Source organism: Falco biarmicus, chromosome 5 (genome assembly GCF_023638135.1).
Source record: "Falco biarmicus isolate bFalBia1 chromosome 5, bFalBia1.pri, whole genome shotgun sequence".
NCBI classification, from domain to species: Eukaryota; Metazoa; Chordata; class Aves; order Falconiformes; family Falconidae; genus Falco; species Falco biarmicus.
Window position 1 is genome coordinate 31,307,024 of NC_079292.1, and position 20,161 is coordinate 31,327,184.

General features: G+C 38.3%; 1 protein-coding gene across 2 annotated transcripts in view; it reads left to right on the forward strand.

Moving 5' to 3' along the window:
- The window catches only part of PAWR (pro-apoptotic WT1 regulator), an 84,566-nt gene that overhangs the window by 25,872 nt on the left and 38,533 nt on the right, over window positions 1-20,161 (forward strand). For both annotated transcript variants that reach the window (XM_056340292.1, XM_056340293.1), the window contains exon 3: window positions 16,850-16,978. In XM_056340292.1, the coding sequence (XP_056196267.1) occupies window positions 16,850-16,978 (129 nt within the window). The remainder of the gene's footprint in view (window positions 1-16,849; window positions 16,979-20,161) is intronic.

Sequence of the window (20,161 nt, forward strand, 5' to 3'; positions counted from 1 at the left end):
TTCTTCAGACTTCATTAATAGTTTCGGACCACGAGTAAAGTTCTAGGTCACTGGCCCTTTCCCCGTTAGTGTTAATGGAGCCCTTTTTAAGTCTTCTGGAATGTGAAGAATGAAGTTTTACTTCCTTTTTTGGGAACTCCTAATTTTTGCCAGTTGTATGATTGCTTCAAGCTTCTGCATTGCTTTAACGGATAAAAGAGTATCACTAATTTATTTCCTATGAATAATTAGAATTTACAACACAAAGAAATGACATTTGAGCCTTAGCCTTTCAGGAGACTAATTATCATGTATATGAAGATTCCCTAGAAGATGAGAACTGAATGCTGAGAAGATTTGATTTAATGAGACTGTTTTAAGTTTCTTTTTTATGTTAAGGCCTGTTTTTATTCTGATGCTGTACTGTGATAGGCTGAAAAGAAAAATCAGGTTGGTGTGAAGAAATAAGAAATTATTTTAAGACATGCATGTCTCAAATCATATTAAAAAAATACCAGGAATTGCATTTGAAGAGAGACGTAAAATTCCAGTCCATAATGTAAAATTATCTTTTCAAAAGTCAGTTTAAAACTAGCAGCTTCAACTTCAAGTATTGTAGAATTTTATAAAGTTAGATTCCATAGTAGTTTTGAGAAGTACAAACAGGTTAATTTGGTTGAGAAACAGTATAGCAATAATTATTTTTCACTTACCAAAAAAACCCTCACACTATCTTATTAAAACAGACTTTGCATGTTGATGGTTGTGTTTTTCAAGGAAAAAAAGATCAGGAGGAATAAGAACGTTCTCTTTCTGTGTGTGTGTGACTGTATCCAAGTTACTATCCGTAACCCAGGTTTTGTTCTGCAGGCAACTAATTTAAATCCTCCTAGGAATGCACAATATCCTTGCCAAAGGGTTTCATAGAGCAGTTGAAAGCTGTGTTTCAAAATAGGCATTCTTTAGAAATTCTTCAATTAAAATTTTGTCTTTAAGAATAGACTATTAATAGTGCATGTGCTTTGTGGCAAATAGAGGTAAATGTTTAGTCTGCTGTTGAATAGCTAAAAGCTCAGCACGGCTAGTTTTGCCAGTAGTGCAGCTCAGTGGAGGGGGCATTTGAAGAAAACCACAAATTAAAGCACTGTAGGAGTGTAATAAATAAAACAAACTGTTGGACTGATTAAAAAGAAAAACAAAAAACCCCAAAAATTCTTGTCTCTCTTACATTATTATTCTTTTTTTTAAGATTATAAATATCAAAGCCGGTGTAGTCAGAGTAATCCCCAGTGCATCCAGGTGTAGATGGTGCAACTAGTGGCTTTCAGATCTTTCCTCTGGAAGTGCACAGCAGCATCTGTTACCGAGGACTGTGACCACTACAGATGGGGTTGGACCTGTCCTGCTTCCAGTAGAAGCTGCATTTGCCTTCCAGAGAGATCCTGAAGGGATTGACGGCTTTAGATTTAGTTCAGCCATCAGCTATGATGGTGTTAGTGTGGGTTTCTGTGCCTCTTGCTTGCCTTTCTCACTTAAACTTAGAATTACTGATAGTGGGTGTGCTGTTCGCCCATTACAATGCGAAATAATGGGTTTGTGTTAAGCAGGGGGTTTGGTTACTTTAATCTTTTCAGTTCAGAAGTCTGGTAGCGTGGCTGTGGCCAAGTGCTCCATTTCATTTGGAGGATCCCTTCTCACTTAAATGTGCTGTTTTTCCCTCAAACACTTATTTGGTCATAATCTAAGCCATGTTGTTTTGTCTTTCTGGTTAGATTGGTATTGCTCTGCTACATCAATGAGTGCTTGCCATTGGGAGTATGTGTTCAAGTAATATTTTTGTTTTCTGCCTGGTGGAAACAGGAGTAAGTGTTCATGTCAAAAAGAGGATTTTCCAGGGAGTTAGTTCATCTCCAGTGAGGATAAACATTTGGAAATGAGCATGTCCAGATAACTTGCACTCAAAACAGTTGACCAAAGTAGTCTCTGGTCCAGTAATGCTGATTTCTAAGAAACTGTGTAATACTGGAGAAGTTTTCAGATAATTTGAGTATAAAATTACGATTAAAAAAGCAAATGCAGGAGCATAAATCTATATCAGCAGATGCTAGCTGGATGGATGTCAGTTCCAGGTAAATTAGTGGGAGTTCTCTTTTATTTAGTTTGCTTGACTAAAGAACAGGCAGTATAATTTAAAAGATCTTTTTTTCCTAGAATTTTAACTGAGTCTTTGAGACTTTCATCACAGAAGTCTGTTGCACTTTTCTTGCGAATAGCTTGTGCTAATAGAAAGGCAGAGGTTGTAAGAAAAAGTAGTTTTAGTAATTTTGACTAAACAAGCGGGGAAATGGATATGGATCACCATTTCTTCAGTAGATACAATAGACTAGTAGTAATTGAAGTTAATACTATGGTGCAGACAATTGGATAAGGTCAAAAGGGGAAAAATGTGATTTAAGAACTGCTACTCTGTGCTTTTTTTTTTTTTTTTTAAATGTCTGTACATCAAAATTTTATAAGAGCAGTTGTCCTCATTTGGGGAAACACTCCAACCATCCCAGCATCCTTTCATGGCAGGGATGAGTGGATGAGTGGTTGAGAACAAAGCAGGTGGAGAATAAAACTTCTTTTTTTTTTTTTTTTTTTTATTATTTCTTTTTATACTGTTAGCTTTCCAGTTTAGAGCAATATTCTGCTTAGGGAGTTCTTGATGCGTGTGCCCATGTCTTCAGATGAAGGGCCAGAATCCTGCAGTCCCATATGTGCTGTATGTTGCTATAACAGAATTGCCCTGCTGCTTAATGTTTGCTCCTCCCAGTTCGCTGTGCAGCTGCAGTTCATTTATGTGGGATGTGTGCATGAAGGTTGGTGGGGAGAGATATGTTCTTGGTGCAGTTTATTATCCTTATTTGTTATATGTGTTGCTGCTGCAGTTTTTTCTGCAGAGAGTTAGTGTTATATAATCCTGGAAAATAAGGCTGAAGGGCACCTTGAAGAATCCTCTAGTTGTCATCTTGGCCCAGCTGAATCCTTGTTACCTGTGTTAACCCTGACATTTATCTAACATTGATGTGTTTTTTAAGATCTCATGATGAAGGTTGCTCTTCTAGGCAGACTGCTCTGTGCCCCCCTTTTTTTTGTGTGTGTTGCTTTTTGTTTGTTGGGGTTTATGTAATGTATTTGTTGTTTTTGCAACAGAATCTTACTAGGTTCGATGAGATGTGTAAGTGAACCAGTCTGCATCCTATTTGAAAAGTGATTTTTTTCTTTTCTTCTTTTTTTTCCTGTTACTGACCCATTAAGTTGTTTATAATGTTAGCTGGACTTTTGGGAGTAGTCCTTTCTTACAGCATTTTGTGTCTATGGTGACTGTGAAAGCCTTTGTGGGTGTTTGATATGACAATACATAGATGTACTTACATCTTCCTTTCTTCTCTACACATTCTAGAAACAGTCTTTAAACAAAAAACATAAATTGAAAAGCAGCCACAGAAGAGTCAGAGCCTTTTATTATCCCAGCTCCAGTTAAGACGATACTCTGTTACATATAAATGGGGATAGCCAAATGTTAAGGTAGCTGTTTCACACTGTCAGATTCACCGCCATAAAAGATCCTGGGCCAGAGTTACATTTCAGGCAAAACTACTACAGCTTAATTAACAAGACTTTCTTTTTATCTTATTACAAATCCCTGTCAGAAGGACAATTAAAAAAATAATGGAAGTGTGAATGGAGCTCTAATTGTTTTAAGAAAAAGGGAGTTCCATTTAAAAGAAATGTGGAAAACTAATTAAGGCAGTAATAAGAGAATACCCAAACCGTAGTACATAAGGCATAGTGTAATAGCTATGTTATGATCTTTGTGGTCTTGATTTCAATGGATATTTCTTCCTAAAACTACTTGCATATGTTAACAGGACACATTACTAATGTGAAGAATGCTGTGTATACAAAGTACACATATCTTAATGGCATTTTTGCTTATCTGTGCCAAGAGAGGGGGTAATTTGATAGAAATTTCACAAGGAGCTAGATCAGGTCTAGTGGTTCCTATCTTTGTGCTGTCCCTTTTGCTGTGTGTGCACACCTGTTTTGATAATAAGGGGAGTGGCAGGTCTGAAAATAATATTTTTTGGGTTTTGATGAATTAATTTACGGCAGAATCAGTTTCCGTACAGGTAAACATTACGCCAGGACTACGCCAGGACTGAAGAATGGGCAGTGCAGGCTCCAGTATGTGCAAGAAGATGAGGCTGGGCTGTTTGGCCTGTCTGTAGGTATTTCTGAGTTCATGCTTTTTGTGGTGGAAAAGCCAAGTTAAGAAGTCCAGCTTGTCTTTTCTCTCCAATCCTGCACATTTCTATTTATGTTGCAGTTTTCTTTCAGTTGTAGTGGCCCAGCTGCATGTGGAGCCAAGCTGCAAGGTGCACATTAATCCACTGTCCTTAACTCTTGATGGGCTTTTTTACCTTAGGAATCATGACATGGGGCTATGCTGTTACATGGTGTGGTGGTGAAATTTCCAGTGGATGGATGGATAAGCTCTGCAGCTCTGTAGTAGTCCTCTTGTTGCTACTTAGAGTAATAGCCATGCAGTTTATAAAGGGGAAAACTGTTCTGTAGCCCATACAAGCTGCAGGTTAAAGAAGTCATCTTGGCATGCGTCAGAGCTCTGAAATCTGAATCAAGAGTTTGTTTCCCCTTAAAAATAGATGGTGTTTACTATTGTCAGAGACACTTAACTGTTTTGGGATATAAATAATATTCCACATCTATCTGTGCTTTTGGATGAATACTTCAGTAAATCTCTGGTATGAATTGCTTAGGTTTTGATTTTGTGAGAGTTTAACCTTTTCAGTGTCCAGGCTGCTTTGGACCCTTGCTTATATCTGACTGACTTGTGCTGACCCTGGCACTCATTTGATCCTGTAGCTAGCTAGACCAAGGTATATAAAAGACTATTCACTTTTTACAGAGGTAGCTTTCTGCTAGTAAATTGAGCTGACGTGACTTGCCAGTGTCAGGGGAGATGATGCAGAGGGCTGGTAGGTGCCCATGGGAGGGAGTGGGAAAGAGGGAGAATTGGAGTATGGCTAAATGGACACAGGCTAATTTAAGCTGCTGTGGAGCCTTAGCCCTTGTCTGTTATGTTGTTAAATTTGTTAGGAATCTTGGGGGAGGGAGAACTCTTGTTTTCTTGGCTGGAAAAAGCAATTTCAAGGGGGCATGTGAAAATAAAAAATAGGAAGTAAAAATAAAACCAAAGAAATGTAGTTACTACAGTGTCCAAATAAAGTTTGGCTCAACTTTAGGGTGAAGGTTCAGTTCTGATTCTATCTGGAGTGGTTTCCTTTCTTTAAATTGCCTAGTGCCCTCATACAGTTAGTCACAGATATGCAGAGACTTTCTATTCGCACATTGTTTTAATAGTGCTTGAGAGACTTTTGGATTCCTTACTCTTCCAAACCTACAGACAAGAATCATGTGGCAGGGGAGGGGAAGGGTTTTAAGTATTTGCAGAACAAAACGTAATATATATGTATCTATCTATATATAGATATCCTGCTAATTTTTATATCTTTTAGTGCAGGTGGTAAAAGGTTAATGGCTAACCTATCACTTCTATTGTATCAAGAGATTTTTTTGTTTCTCCTAACCTAAAGCCATGTTAATTTCCATTTAAGGAAAAATGTCTGCAGGAGCCAGTGGTATTTACTAACTGCGCCTGTAAAAACATTCCTCTTCACCCTCGGATGCTCACTCAGCCTTCTGTTTTCCAAGTGACATTATTACAGGCTTTAGCTTGTAGTCTGAGAAATTAAAAACATGTTTTAATAATGTGAACAGCAGAATCCTCAGTCTTGATTCCTCCTGGGATATTTCCTCACGTGCATTCTCCTAGTTTGGACTGGAGTGCAAGTGTAGCAATGGCTGGGATGGCTGGGGAATTTATTTTGTTGTTTTTGTTGTTGTGTCCATGTCGTTGCCCGGTCCCCTGCCCTTTAGAACATGAAGACTCCTACTAGAGCATCATTAAGATTCTCAAAACCATTTTTTCTCATGATTTAAAGTATAATTGGGCTGTGATAGGTTACTGCGTGAGATGAATGGAGCTCTGAATCCCATCTCCAGTGCTGTCAGCTCACACGAATTCCTCTCGTTGTCCTCTTTGGTCAGAGTGAAAGGCTGTTGGGTTGGACACATGAATGGCTCAGAGCTGCTCCATGGTAACGGTGGGAATGCTCCTACCCTGTGGTACCTACAGGATACATAAATTGTTTACCTTTCTTTCACTGGGGGATGGTAAAGCTTGAATTACCTTGTGTTTACCACAGTTTGGTCTACAGAAAACAACGCATGTGAACAGTTACCATGGAGAAGACGATGCATGTTAATTTGTGTATCAGTCTTAACCTTAACCTCATGCTCTTTTCCCACTCAATAGAAAATGGGGGGGGGGGGGGGTATCGTAGCCCTTCTATGCAGTGCCTCAGCAAGGGGAACCCTTGCCAGTGCCTTGGGTTTGGAGCACAGAGCAGATCTATCCATGTCAATGTGTAACAAAGTTTCCTGAGCATCTTTAATGGGTAGGTTTCTGAGTACTTCAGAAAAGGACTTTAGCCTTTATTCCAGTTTTAGAGTAGTTGATGTTTTGAATAAAGATAACAGATGCCTTATGAAGTGAAGTCTTAATGATTTGCTTCAGCTGTCAGGCCTGAAAAGGTAGATCCATTGACATGCAAAGAACTTCTTGGTTGCTGAAGACCTAGCCAAGACTTGTGCTATATTGTATGCAAGTCACTGTATAGTTAAACACCCAGCCCCCTAACTGTATCAGACGCTCAACAATTAAAAAACACTAATGGAAAATGCCCTTTTTTGTGCAAACTTCTTCCTGCAGTTGCATATATAAACTTTTATTTATCCAGCATTTTCCCTGCTTTATTTATTCCTGCTGTATTCTGGTTTGATTTGCTGTGGAAATACCATTGTGCTCTTATGCAATGGGTTACAGTAAGTGAGAGATTTCAGTGAGTGCGGTTGTTTTGAACCAACTGCATGACATGACTCATTCTTCCTATTATGATCCTATACTGTATTTCCTCACACCTAGATTAATTTGGTTTTGTGTCTCTGCATGTTCTGTGTTCTGAGGTCACCATATTCAAATGCTACTTTTGTACTAAGGTACTTGAACCTGCTAGTACTGTTTTGTGGGCTTAAAGCGTGCATATGAAATGTTCTTGAGTGGCAAAGTTTTGCCTATCTGCATGCTCCCATCCTGAAGTCCTAGTTTTTCTTATCCTCTGGGCGTGGAGTATGTCCAGTTTTGTCTTAGACATAATCAAAATGTGAAGATTTTGGGTGAGTGCTGCAGGGGAAATTTGGTGCAGGTGGCTCAATCTGACAGGGACAGAAAGGCTACAAAAAAGTATAATGTGTAGTTTTGCTTCTCAGACAGATTGAAACAGATGTGTCCTTTGCTTGCTTGCTTATTTTTGCTGCTGGAATCTCAGTTTACTTGAGTAGCTCCCTCGCACCAGGCATCAGCTACATGTTCTTTCTACAGTCCTTTCCCACAGCTCTGTTAGTCTCCCACGCTTTCTCCTCCTCACTCCTAACTCAATCCTATAGTTCCCTCGGTTCCTTACAGAGCCTTTGAATGGGAAGAGTCAAACACCTGCTGAGCTGGTTCAGGGTTGCATACAGCGCTGACTGGTCAGGTGGAAGGGTAACTGCCTGCTTTGTCTAGCCCTTGAATTGCTGTGGTGGCTAATCTGAATCTTTCACTTTTTAGCAAACGTGAATTAAAAGAACCTCCACACTCATGCATCTTTCATATCTTAAATATACTAAACTATTATTAAATATTATTTATTACTATCTGGAACACCCTCTGCATTCCCCTGTGCCCCTCATCACTAGAGACTTCAAAAAACCCTATGAGGACAAAAGAGCTGTAATTTCTGAGTAGTTTCTGTAGGAAGCAGGAGTACAAATACTGGTGATAAAAAACTTTCTTGCTGTTAGGACATGGGATTGTACTATGAGAACCTGGACTGGATTTCCATTGGGAGCCTTGGACATTAATACATTTATATATTTAAAAAAAAAAAAAAAAGTGTTGGCAGAACCCCTGAGGAAGAGGTTTTCCTTCCCAAATGCAGAGCTAAAGAGTGATCTCTGAAGTTTAGGTTGGGAAACAGCTTCACAGCATTGTTGCTAGGATTAATTTGTAGGTGTAAGGTGTTCTCCCAAGAAAAAGCTTGAATATTGACTGCAGCAGCAACTTCAAACTTTTTTGATCTTATCCGGGTATTACCATCCTAGCAGGCTTCAGTACTACAGATGTGCTTTGCCTGCTGGCATGGCTTCGATCAGTGCTGTCTATTCCTGACATCAGTGCTGAGGCCTTCAAAAGTGCTTATTTATTGCCTCGAAAGTCAAATTCAGCAGTTTTTATCCGGATACATGCCTGTCCTGTTTAAGGTGCTTTTCCAGTACTTCCTCTCTCTTACTGCCCCATGGCTGAGTGTAGAGTCCGTATCTGTCTGGTTAGAACAGCTATTTATATTAGGACTCAAAAGAAACAACCGGAAGAGTGGAAAACCTGGTTAATATTTCTATCAGCTTTTCTACAGATTCAGAAGATCCCACTCCCAAATGAGAAATGCAATACAAGTCTCAAAAAAACATTGTGCCGAAGTTGTTTTTTTCCCTAGGAATTGGTTCTGCGTCTATTGTTGTGACTTGTCCCTGCTTACTTGGTTGTCAGCAGCCTCTTCGGCTTTGTTTAGTTTGACCAATCCCACACCCACTGTGTGTAAACACTGAATGAATTCAGCTGGATAAAAAAAGAAAGATGACAATTAGCACGTTAAGCGAGAGAGCAGAAATGTGTGAAGGATCAGGACTGCATTTAAAAAACAACATTTAAAATGCATCTTGATAGTCAGACAATATAAATTGCTGCAAACTGCATGCTTCAGAGGATAGGATAGCTAGAAATACAGTACACTGATTAATCTGTTTGATCTTCTTTCAGAACATTCCTCAAATACTGATCTCATCTTTATTTCTTTTTAGAAGTACCATAGATGTACTAGGGAAGAAAACGCTCTATATTACACGGTCACATTTAAAGTCATAGTTCTATTTTGAAAATAGTGTGCTGATCTTCTCCAAGATTTGTTTCTGTCACTGTTCTGGCTGTAAAGAGAAGGCTGCTCAATCTGTATGGTCTTTATCTGCATGACAATACATCTTTCTCTCTTTTGGAGCATTGTTTCTGTTTGCTTGGGTTTGGCAGAAGTACATGGCAATGGAAGTTAAAATGATGGTGATTACAGGCATGTTAACTCCATTATCTAACTGTTCTTTGAATGCCTTTTGTTCAGCCATTGTTCCTGGTGGGTAAACTGCTCCCATTTCAGATAGTTTGTGTTCTCTAATACTAGTATCTCCTAGAATCCAGTCTAATACAGGAGAAAGTTTTATAGGAAAAATAGTGTAGGCAAGCATCAAGTCGGTGAACTGTAGCTTGTTTTCTGTACGTCTGGGACAAGTTCTCTTTTCTGTTCTTGCAATCTGTGATTGTTGTTTCCTTATATGTATGGCAAACGGTGCATATATCCTCAATGGTGCATATATCCTCAACAATTCTTTTTCCTTCTGATGAAACAGGCAAACTTTGTTTTGCCAGATTTCTTCTGTTCAGTCACTGGTTTGCTATCATTGTATTAGTTAGAACACATCATTTCAGAATGTTAATTAGGAGGCCTAGGAGATGGGTTTGGTGGCTGACTATTCTTTGGAGCAAAATTATGATTTATGACTTTTTCTTTTCTGTCTGTGTGATTTTTGGGAACACTTCTGTAACTTTTAGATGTGTATGTTCAATGTTATTAGTGATTTCTGTGTACAGAATGTAGTCTTCATTAATGCTATACCAGATGTAAACCATCAGCAGAGAGGGGAAAAAACATGTTGTCAGTAGTAAAACTGGATTAGAGCATAGAGGTAAGAGCAGCAGCATGCAAAATTTCAGAGGAGGGGTATGTTTAAATTCACTTTTTTAGTGCATAGAGCTGTGCTGCATCTGAAGTCTGGGCCCTGTGGTTTGGAAAGCAGGTGAGCTGGAACTGCCTGTGGATCATACCAACAAGAAGAGGATTTGGCTGCTTTTCTGTTAGCTCCTTTAATTGCTGTTGGCTTTTATTTTCTTTTTAAGAGCAAGGCATTGGTACTTCTTTTGGATGAGTCGTTATTATAGTCATGTAATAATTTCCCCATGGAACAGGCATCAGCAGTTAGACTGAAAATCCTTATGCAGAAGTCAATTCTGATGTTTGGTACTTCTGTTCTTAGATGGTGATCGATCGGAAAAGGCTCTAAGATGCTAACTTTGAGCATATTACTGAAAAGTTTGGTGCTGAATTCTGATGGCTTGCCAGTCCCTATTTTTTGTTATGTTTTTATCTTTTCTAGAAGGATTTTAATTTCGCTAGCCAGCTTGTGTTTTGCAGTTTCTCTTGTATCCCTGCCATTTTAATCTGTGACTTTAATATCGCACACTAAGTAGTTAAATTGAGCACTTTCACCAATCATTCCTGACTAGCCTTGTGATAAAGGATTTTTTTGCGATTAGTTTAAGTTAAACATTTGACTTTTGAACTCATTCTTGTGGTATGTTTGAAGGCAGTGGTGGCCAAACAATGTATTTTGCTGAATAACAAACTGCAAACATAGCTGCTTTTTGTTATTGTAATGAGGGATAATTGATGTTCTGGTGTTGATCTAGTTGATGTTTTACTTAAAGCTTTAAAAGAATGCAAACCACTTTGTTATTTTGCTCTTATACAGACAAATATGTTGGTTGCCTCCCCCCCCCCCCCCCCCCCCCCCCCCCCAACATTTCTAAGTGGATTTTAAGACTGCAGACCGTATTTGCTCTGATGTATAATTGAGTGTACAAACTAGGCACTTGTAAATTCTCGTTATGGATGAGAAAAGGACAGGGTTCAAACAAAATATAAATGTGACTTATGTATACTATGAGTTTTGTAGAGCAAGATGTGCACCTCACTCATGTCTAAGTGATGCCCATCTTTTTGTGTTGCTGTTGGCAGGGTGGTCAAGGATGAGTGCATCCTATGTCTGCAGTCAGCTGTGCTCTGGCCCACCTGCTGGTCATTGACCCGTTGCTGCATTCGGGTCTTTTTTGATCTCAGATACCAAAGATTCCTGCCTTTACTTTCATCTGGGTTAAAAATCTATGCTTGTGTTCATACTAATTGTTGACATTGGGCCACTCCACTTGGATGCGCAGACTTTTAAAAGTGCACAAAGATCATTCAGATGAGGTGTTCGAGTTCAGTATCATTTTTTGGAGGCTCTTAAAGTGAGAACTAAGGCAAAGTATTCTTAAAAAAATAAAATCCTTTACTGGGTAATCCATATCTGTAAAACTGTTTGTAGATTTTAGATAGTTCCTATGAATAACATTACGCTTTCCGCTTATATAAGGATGTTTTTCAACTTGAAAAGCACTTAGGCAAGCTAAACGTGATGAAAGGCATCGTAAAAAGGGTGTATTTTTTTCCAATTATACTGTTGTTCTAATACAAGATTATTTTACCGTAAACCTGTTTTACTGAAATATTTTGGTACTTTCTGGACATTGCAATAAAAGTGTGTTTAAAAGGTATGATTAAATACGGTGTTTCTGAAAGAGAAAAGCAATATAATCTCAAATCATTGAGGTTTGGGATTTTTGCTTGGTCTTGTGTACTCTGGGGAGTGATGACAGAAAGGTTTGATACTGTGCAAAGAGGTAGAAAGATAGTATTTAAGAGATATCAGAGCTGTGCGTGGTAAAGTGTGGAAGCATTTGGTTTTCATTGCTGCAGTAAGAAGAGTAATTATGAAGAAATGGTGTGGAAAATAGTCATTGTGAATCTGCAGTTAGCTTTTCCAGGCTTTTCTGAATGATCAGCTGAGGGAAGAGTAATGTTGATTCCCAAAATGTATTTTGTTGTCATTAATTGCCTAATTATGGTGGGGTTTTTTAGAGTTAAAAACAACTCTTATATCTTGCCTTGTATTTCCACTGTGGAAGCTTTTAGGAAGTGTTTACATTTAATAGAAAACTTTGCACTTTTCCAGCATTTTGATATGAAGTTGTGATAGTGCACTTAGAACTTCTACTAAACATGGAAAATGTCCTTGTGGTAAAACTTTTTTTTTGTTTGGGTTTCCCAACACCCCACCCCACCCCAAGAAAAAAAAAAAAAGTTGTTTTGGGGAAATGCGAAGAAGTTTAGATTTGTTTCCTCTCCCAGATTGTTAGCATGGTTAAGAAGCTAGAAAAAAGTCAAGAGAACTGATGGTGCTTGTGTTTTAGAGATTGTTTATTGCCCAATGTGAAGCTGAACACAGGGTTTTACTGAAAGTATGTATCTGCTTGCACATCTTGCTGTACTGATTAAATATTTTATCTGAAGTGCTCGTCATTTTCAAAAAGCTGATGTAGCACAACTGTTCCTGGAGTTCTGTGAAATAGTTTGAATGGGCTTGTATCTGGTTCAGGCAGTCTCAGTCGGCCCAATTGTAACTGCTGAAACTAACCTGACTGACCTTTCATGAAATGAACTGGGAAGCTCTTAGATATGTGCTTGGCCAGCAGAACTGCAAGGCAAAAGCAAGTTGGTGCAGGAAGGGGGATGGGGATAGCGACATTTTGACTCAGCACCATTTCTTGTGGCGAGAGCAGCTTGTGTGCACTCAGAAACCGATCTCTTGCATGTAGGGAATATGGCTTGTTTGCACGGCAAAGACAGTTCCTCCCCAGTTTTTGTTTGTTCTTAGCAATGCACAAATGTTTGTAGACAGCAAACCAGTGAATCATTCTTTGTACAATGTCGTCTTAAACTGCAGGCTGGTGGCATGCTGGAATGTGGGGATATCTTCGTGGCTGTTTCTTTCATCAGTCTGATTCCTTTGAAAGCATCCTATTCTGCTTGTATTTTCCAAACTAGAGGTTTACAGAAAAATGTTTATACTACAGCTTCAAACATTTACTGAAATGCTAGAAAACCTAAAGAATTTCTGTGGATTCTTTCTATTGAGATCAGATGTGGGAATGTCACATTGAATATCTGCTGTACCAAACTCAGATGATTATAATGGAAAATAAGAATCTGAAATGGTATGTGCCTAACAGCAAAATAAAAAAGCGGGGGGAAGGGAATACACAGAGAGAATTATGTAATGGGTCAGAATTACACCTCGATGGTTACAAATCCATTTCTCTGCTGTTCTGACAGAGAAAGTAATTATTGCGTTTATGTCTCTTTCAATGATGTGAAACTAGTTGCTAGTGCAAAGTGTAGTAGCTGAGAGAAGCCTGAAATGCAAACCACAGTAATCCATCTGATTGGAATGTCCTGTGAGCTGAGGCTGTTTCAGCTGCAGGGCAGTTTGAATAAAAATGTTTTTTAAAGCGTGTAAGAACTTTGGACATTTTTAATTTTTCAATAGTAATTAATCTTATCAACTGAAACCTGGATGTTCTTGATTTTTATTACTCTAAAAGTTAGAATATAAATAGCATTAAGATCAGCAGTCTAACCGAAGCTGATGGAGAAGTGCAAAGCAGGATATTGAATGTGAAGTATTATTTTGCATAAGAAAGTTTATTTCATCGTAAGTCAAAACAAATGTATTTCCTTATTAAGGCTAATGCTTATTGAAACAAAATATCTTCAGTAAAAAAACAGTAAAATGTTTAAATTCCATAGTTATTATCATGTTGACTTGTGCTCAGCGGGCATCATGGACATCTTTTTAATTAGTGTTGCAGGTATGTGTGTGTCTGTTTGGAAGGGGAACATAACCTTTGTGTTTGGGAAGCCACAGAGGGTTCTTGACAGTGACTATTAATCTGCTTTAGGGCAGGAGGGCATTGGCAACCCTAGCCAAATTTGCCGTGTCAGCTGCAAGTGGTGAGGATCAACCTGTCCTTGACTCCTCTACCTCATCTGTAAGAAGTAATGAAAACCCGCTGCTTCTGTAATTCTCACCAGTCAAACTTGTGTTGGCCTTAGCTGGCTTGAGGCCTGTCCGGCAAAGGGAACTGGAGTGGGAGCAAGCCCTAGTAGCCCTTAAAGCAGAGATTATATGCTCCAAATTAGGTTTGCATTAACTGTTTAGGTAACTGTTCTGTGCTTGGGAAGAAAGCCTTTAACTTTGGAAGTATGGATTATTTGGGGGGGGTGGGGGGGGTGGGGGGGGTGTGTCGAATACCTCTTGATGGTGTTGATTAGCAGCCTTTTGTGATCTCAGACACTCCTGAGAAAAAGAGAAAGGGTGAGAGTGGACATCCCTGGCAAATACTAAATGAAAATGCTTAGTTTAAAATTTTGTGGCTGGAAATTTTGTATCTCATGATGGCATTTTGTTTTGTCTGAAACTGCTAAGAGAATAGTTAGTAGCAGGTGATGTGGTATCAAAAGAGAGAATAACGTTCTTCCTCACAGATGTAACTGTATTCAGAGAAGAGTATTTCTGTGGAATGCTGATAGTCTCTGGAAAGCTTATGAGAAGCATGTATCTGAAGGAGAGAATTTGTGAAGAAAGGAGCACTTGTCTGCCTAGTTGCTACAAAGACTTTTTTTTTGTGTGTGTGCAGTATTGTAATTTGAGCTTTAGGCTTTGTCTTAAAGAATGTTGTTCCTTGAAAATGCAAAAGTTTTTTGAAATGTGTGAAGGTTACTGGTCTTTTCTGTCTCCAGTCGATTTTTTCTTATATTTATTAGAGGCTGCTCTTCCAAACTCATGTCAAACTATCTCTGTTGAGTTTATCTAGGATCTCAATTTGCTTACATGAACAACTTGGAGGCTGGAAGAACAATCCAAAACTTTTCCTGTTTTTCTAACGCTATCATTCTTCATCTGCATGACATTAGTCTTAATTTATGTGATACATCCTGTAAGCCTCATAGGTTTTTCTGAAAGAGATTGGTTTTGTAAGAGCTGAAGATCACTCACATTTCTTGTTGCAATAGTGGCTCATTATTTCTTTTTCTGTCACTTCAGAATGTATTATTAGGACAATGGGATAAGTTAGGATACAGACTTAAGTTTTTACGTTACCAAAATTTTTAAGCTTTACCATTTATGAAAGGTAGAGGATATTTATTTAAAGATAGTCTCCTAGAATGTGCTGTGACAATGTTTCTTGAATGTTCCATTAAAAATGGACCTGAGACAATCAAATATTTATAATAATTTTATTTCAAAAGACCACTTATTGGAAGTGTTATTGAATGTATAATGATTCAGCTGTATTAATCTTTCAAGTATGCCTTTTCTTTGTGATAGAAGTAGACAGGCCTACGTCATTTGTATTAAAATGTTGATTAGAAGTAGACTGGTGATATTGCATTGGTATTCTGCTATGTGTGCTACTGTAGAGAGTTTCAATGGCTTCTATTCAGGTTCACTTACATTCACTTTATTATGTTCACTTTTGAAAACATACCTTTCTAGTTTGCCAGTTTTATAGCACTTCTGTCACCAGAGTGTTTGCTTTGGAGCAGTTAAGTTGTTTTTTTTATATAGTAGTGCTATTTTCAGCTAGTAAATAGCACTGGGTTTCTTTTTTTAAAAAACACTGCATTCCAGCAGTCTCATTATATGCTTTTGATTAGTTTTGTGTCCTTTGGATAAGATGATGTCAGAGATCGTTAGTATCTAATCCTGTGATTTTGGGTTTTGTGCATTAGAAACTTCCCTTGAAATAATGTGACATTCATCTTTGTTCTCATGTAGCCCTTTTCTCTGTTTCTTAAGCTTTTGCACATTAATTCAGAAGCTTTTTCTGATATCTTAGAATGTTTAGTTCCTTGTATTTTTCCAACTAGGTCTCATACACATGGCAAACAACTTGTGATGTTGTGGTCAAATTACTTGTTTTTGGAGCTTTGTGCCTGCTTCGAGTTGGTCTTCGAAACACAAGCTTGTGGGTTTTTTCTTTCTCTAAATTTGTATATGTTAAATTAATAGACCAATCTAGACATAGCTGACCTAGTCCAAAGCTGGTTGAGTCCTCACGTTTCTACCCTAGCCTCAGCATGGGTTTGAGCTGGAACAGAAGCAGTGTTATTGATGGATTGATTTATCTTTCCTGTCTCTCACCTGTCAGTCGTCAGTGTTTTAGAAATGTAATGTTTTTGAATCAAGTATTTCAGCAAATCTAGAATGAAACATTTGTGTTGAAGAACTGAAATGTTACATATCTGTTAATAATGAATGACTGACCAACTAATTTAAATTTTAAAATGACTAATTTTCAATGGTAAACTTCCAAAGGCAAAACCAAAGACAGGGAGAGCAAAATTAAGATGGGTGATTAAGACTGATGCTTCAATCTCAGCAGATGCTACTGTGTCAAAAAAGGTCAGCTGTTGAGTGAAGAGTAAAATGAATACTTCCTTGAAATCTCTTCTGTAGAGGTAAAACTATTGCTTATGAAAACATTACAGAGTCAGTTAAATGGAAGGAACCTCAAGTATAGTTCAAGTTCCTGTCCACAGCAGGATTAGCACTGAACTTGGACAATGTTGCCTAAAGCATTGTCAAGTTGGATCTTGATTTGATTGTTTGGTTTTGTGATTAAGAAAAATCAGTTAGCTGTCAGACTTTTTGTATTGAAGATATCAATAGCCACAGAAAGGAAAGCATTTAAACAATTAAGCTTTTCTGAAATATGAAATTAATCTTTGAAAATATTCACTGATGCATGAAATTTTTGAAATGTGGGAAGAATGTGAAACAACATACAAAAACTATATCTGAATGTTTTTGGTTTTAGAGCCTTGATGAGTATGAAGATGATGAAGCAGGGCAGAAGGAGCGAAAGAAGGAGGATGCTATTACCCAACAGAATACGATACAAAATGAGAGTTCCAGTGCAGATACCCCTGGCTCATACTTGCTACAGGTGAGATCTTAACACTTTCTCATTTTGATATTTTATTCAGTTTTAAAACTCATACTGCCGCTGCCTTTGTACTCCTACTTAACAGTAGATTAACACCCTATATGGAACAAAGCCTGAAGTTCAGGAGTTGTCACATTACTAAAAACAGAGTATGGGGTTCCATTCCCCAAACTCAACACCACTGAGATCTGGTTCTGATATTCTGCAGGGGCTTTGAAGGTAATGGTGTTGATGTTCACCATAAAACTTATTTAATGAGAGGAAGAGAAACCTGAAGATTTGAATGAAAAATACTCAAAAGTTTAGATTATTCAATTAATTGCAGGTAGATTTTTTTTCAAATCCAGACCTGATTTCCTAATTTAGTTTATTGTCAGTTAAAACTAATACTGATTCTGAGATTGAAACAAACATGCACAGTCTTAGGGAAAACACCTCTTGCCTCTGTGAAACCTCCCTTTTTTTTTTTTATTCTCCAGTCCCCTCATCATACTGGTTACACTGGTCTGCAGCCCACCTCCCACTATCAAACGTTGCCAGTTATGCCCAATACACCCTTCCTGCATACTATGCTACCTGTGGCAAATGTTCTGTCTCTTTCCTTTTGTGCCCTTAGTCTGTACAGCTAGTCTTGTTTCTCCTCCTCTTCAGTTACCTAACAGCACATGCCAGCCTAGCTGTACACACTGAGGCCATCCAGCTCTGCCTGTTCACTCCAACAGAGGCGACAGCACATGCATAGGAAGAAGAATATACCAACAGAGCAAGCACATGGTGATAGTTTTCAAATGACCCATAACTAGGGGGCTTCACTGAATTTAGTGGGTCAGGATGAGCTTGCGTCCTAAAATTTTGCCCGGTCTTTCATACGCTTGTGGATGTGTTTAACATTCAGAAGAGCCTACAGCAAAGAAGTCTACAGCTTAATTACCTGGAATGTGAAGAACAGTCTCCTTTTTTTAAGTTGAACCTGTCATTTGCCATCTGTTTCCATGTGATTTCACCAAGGTGTCCTAGTGGAAGACAAGAGGAACAGCTGCTTCCTCTATGCGACTGAGTGCTGTGGAGAGAGCACGGCCCCTCTCAGCTGCCTCTTCTCTAGGCTGAAGAATTGTATTTTATTTGGTTGTTCCTTGTACAGCAGATATTCAGTAACGTTCTGTACTTTTTCTGGTTTGACTGTATTTCATTTGGGATGAGGAAGCAGAACTGGAGGGTTCAGTAAAGCATGCAGTTCTAGAGTGGTTTAATAGTGGTTGTTTTGTTCTCCGTTTCTTTCCTGACACTATCTGCCTGTTTGTCTTCTGAGCACCAAGTTTACTATTTTTGTTGTGTGTTTCTCTAACAATATGTTGGAGTTATCTGTGAGTGATAATAACAAGCTCAGAGGCTGATGCATATGTAAATGTAGAAGCATGTTTACCTTTTTGTCTCACTTTGTGCTTATGTACGTGAAATTTCATCTCCTGATTCACCTCCCAGCCACTCCCAATAGAGAAATCCTGCATCTTTTCATAGTTGGCCTTCATCTTTTCTGTTCTGAATAGTGTCTATGGACATGTCCTCTCCAAATGTATTGTAAAGCGCAGGTCCCAGAACAGGTTCCTGTGGAACTCTTCTGGATACTCCGTTCACTGCAAAAGCTGACCATTAGGGTCCACCATTATTTCCTGTCTTTTCACCAGTAATTTATTCTCAAAAGGACATTAGCTCTTATTCTAGCGTAGTTTAATTTCTGTAGGAGGCTTTGGGGAATGCATTTTTGAAATGCAGCAGGCTGTCAACCAGCTTTCTCTTCCGGACATTTAACTTAAAGCTGTATTAGACCTGTGAAGTGTAACTGTTTTGGCCTGGTGACTCTTCTGCACTATATCGTATTTACTCACTTATTCCCTAACTGTTCTAGACTTAACTAGCGCCACTTTATTCCGTATAAATATCAAGCTTCCTCATCTGTAGTTCTCTGGTCTCCTTTAGAATCTTCTTAAAGATGGTGATTATGTTAACCACTCGTACTAGGGCAATTTTAAGTGAGAGATTATATATGATCCTGAGTAGTTCAGCTATCGTGTTTTTCAGTAATACCAATAGTTTTTTCAAAGCTCAAAGAATAAATACCTTGTCATTCTGGCAACTCGTTTTTTCGTTTTGTTAACTTGTTTTTAAGTTCTACCAGCACTTCCGTTTGAAGCAGATTCTTTGAGTCTTCCATGAAGAAATGTTCTGATATGAGACCCTTACCATGCTTTTGCATGGTGAACACCAACAAAAATATTTCTGCAGAGAGACTGTCTTCTCAAAGTATGCCTTGTATAACCTGATCTATTGTCTTTGTGCAGATTCTTTGGCAGGATTCCTCATTCTGAAATGTTTTTACGCTTTTTCCAAGTCGTTTGTTAGGCTCTTCCTTATAGTATTCACTCTTTTCACTTCTTCAGCAAATATTCCAAAAGTTGTCACTGTTTGCCCTAGTGGTATTACTACATAATGCTTTGGCTGTATTCCCATGCCCCGTTTTTTAATCCATATTTTCTATTCTTGACCAGAAATCTCAGTTACTATTTACTAGGCTGTCTGTATTAATTGTATCATACACAGTTCCAAATTTGTCACCTCGGTATTCAAACAGGCACTACTACTTTGTTGACAGAGCACAGCGGGGGCGTCCTGTCACTGACAATACAGAAGAGAATCCCAGGCCTCAGATCTGGCAAAGACCCAGGGTGGCACATGTACAGAACAGATGGAACCTTAGAAAGTTGTAGCTGCTGTGAGACTTAATCAGTTTATTACTGGCAGTTGTCAACTTGCTTTTTATTGGAAGACTTACAGCTTACCCAATTTGAACAGAATTTGACAGCAGTGTTATTTCATCTTCGATGACTTAGTTCCCTTTTGGTTCTACTCTGTGCAAATTAAGCCTAATTCTGTTGCTAAAAGTAGAGTTTATGTTTTAGATCTAAGAATTCAGTCAATTCTAGTTGCCATTGACCAATATTTATTCTGTCTACTAAGCAGAATAAATACGTTGCTTTAGTGTTAGATGTTTTCACTGATTTGTCCATTCTGTTATTTTATGAAATTTGTAAATACATAATTACTGGGGCTGTGGTAAACAAGAAAGGTTAATACTGACTTCATGTTTGATGGGCAAATACGTTGCTGAACACTGGTTTTATTTCC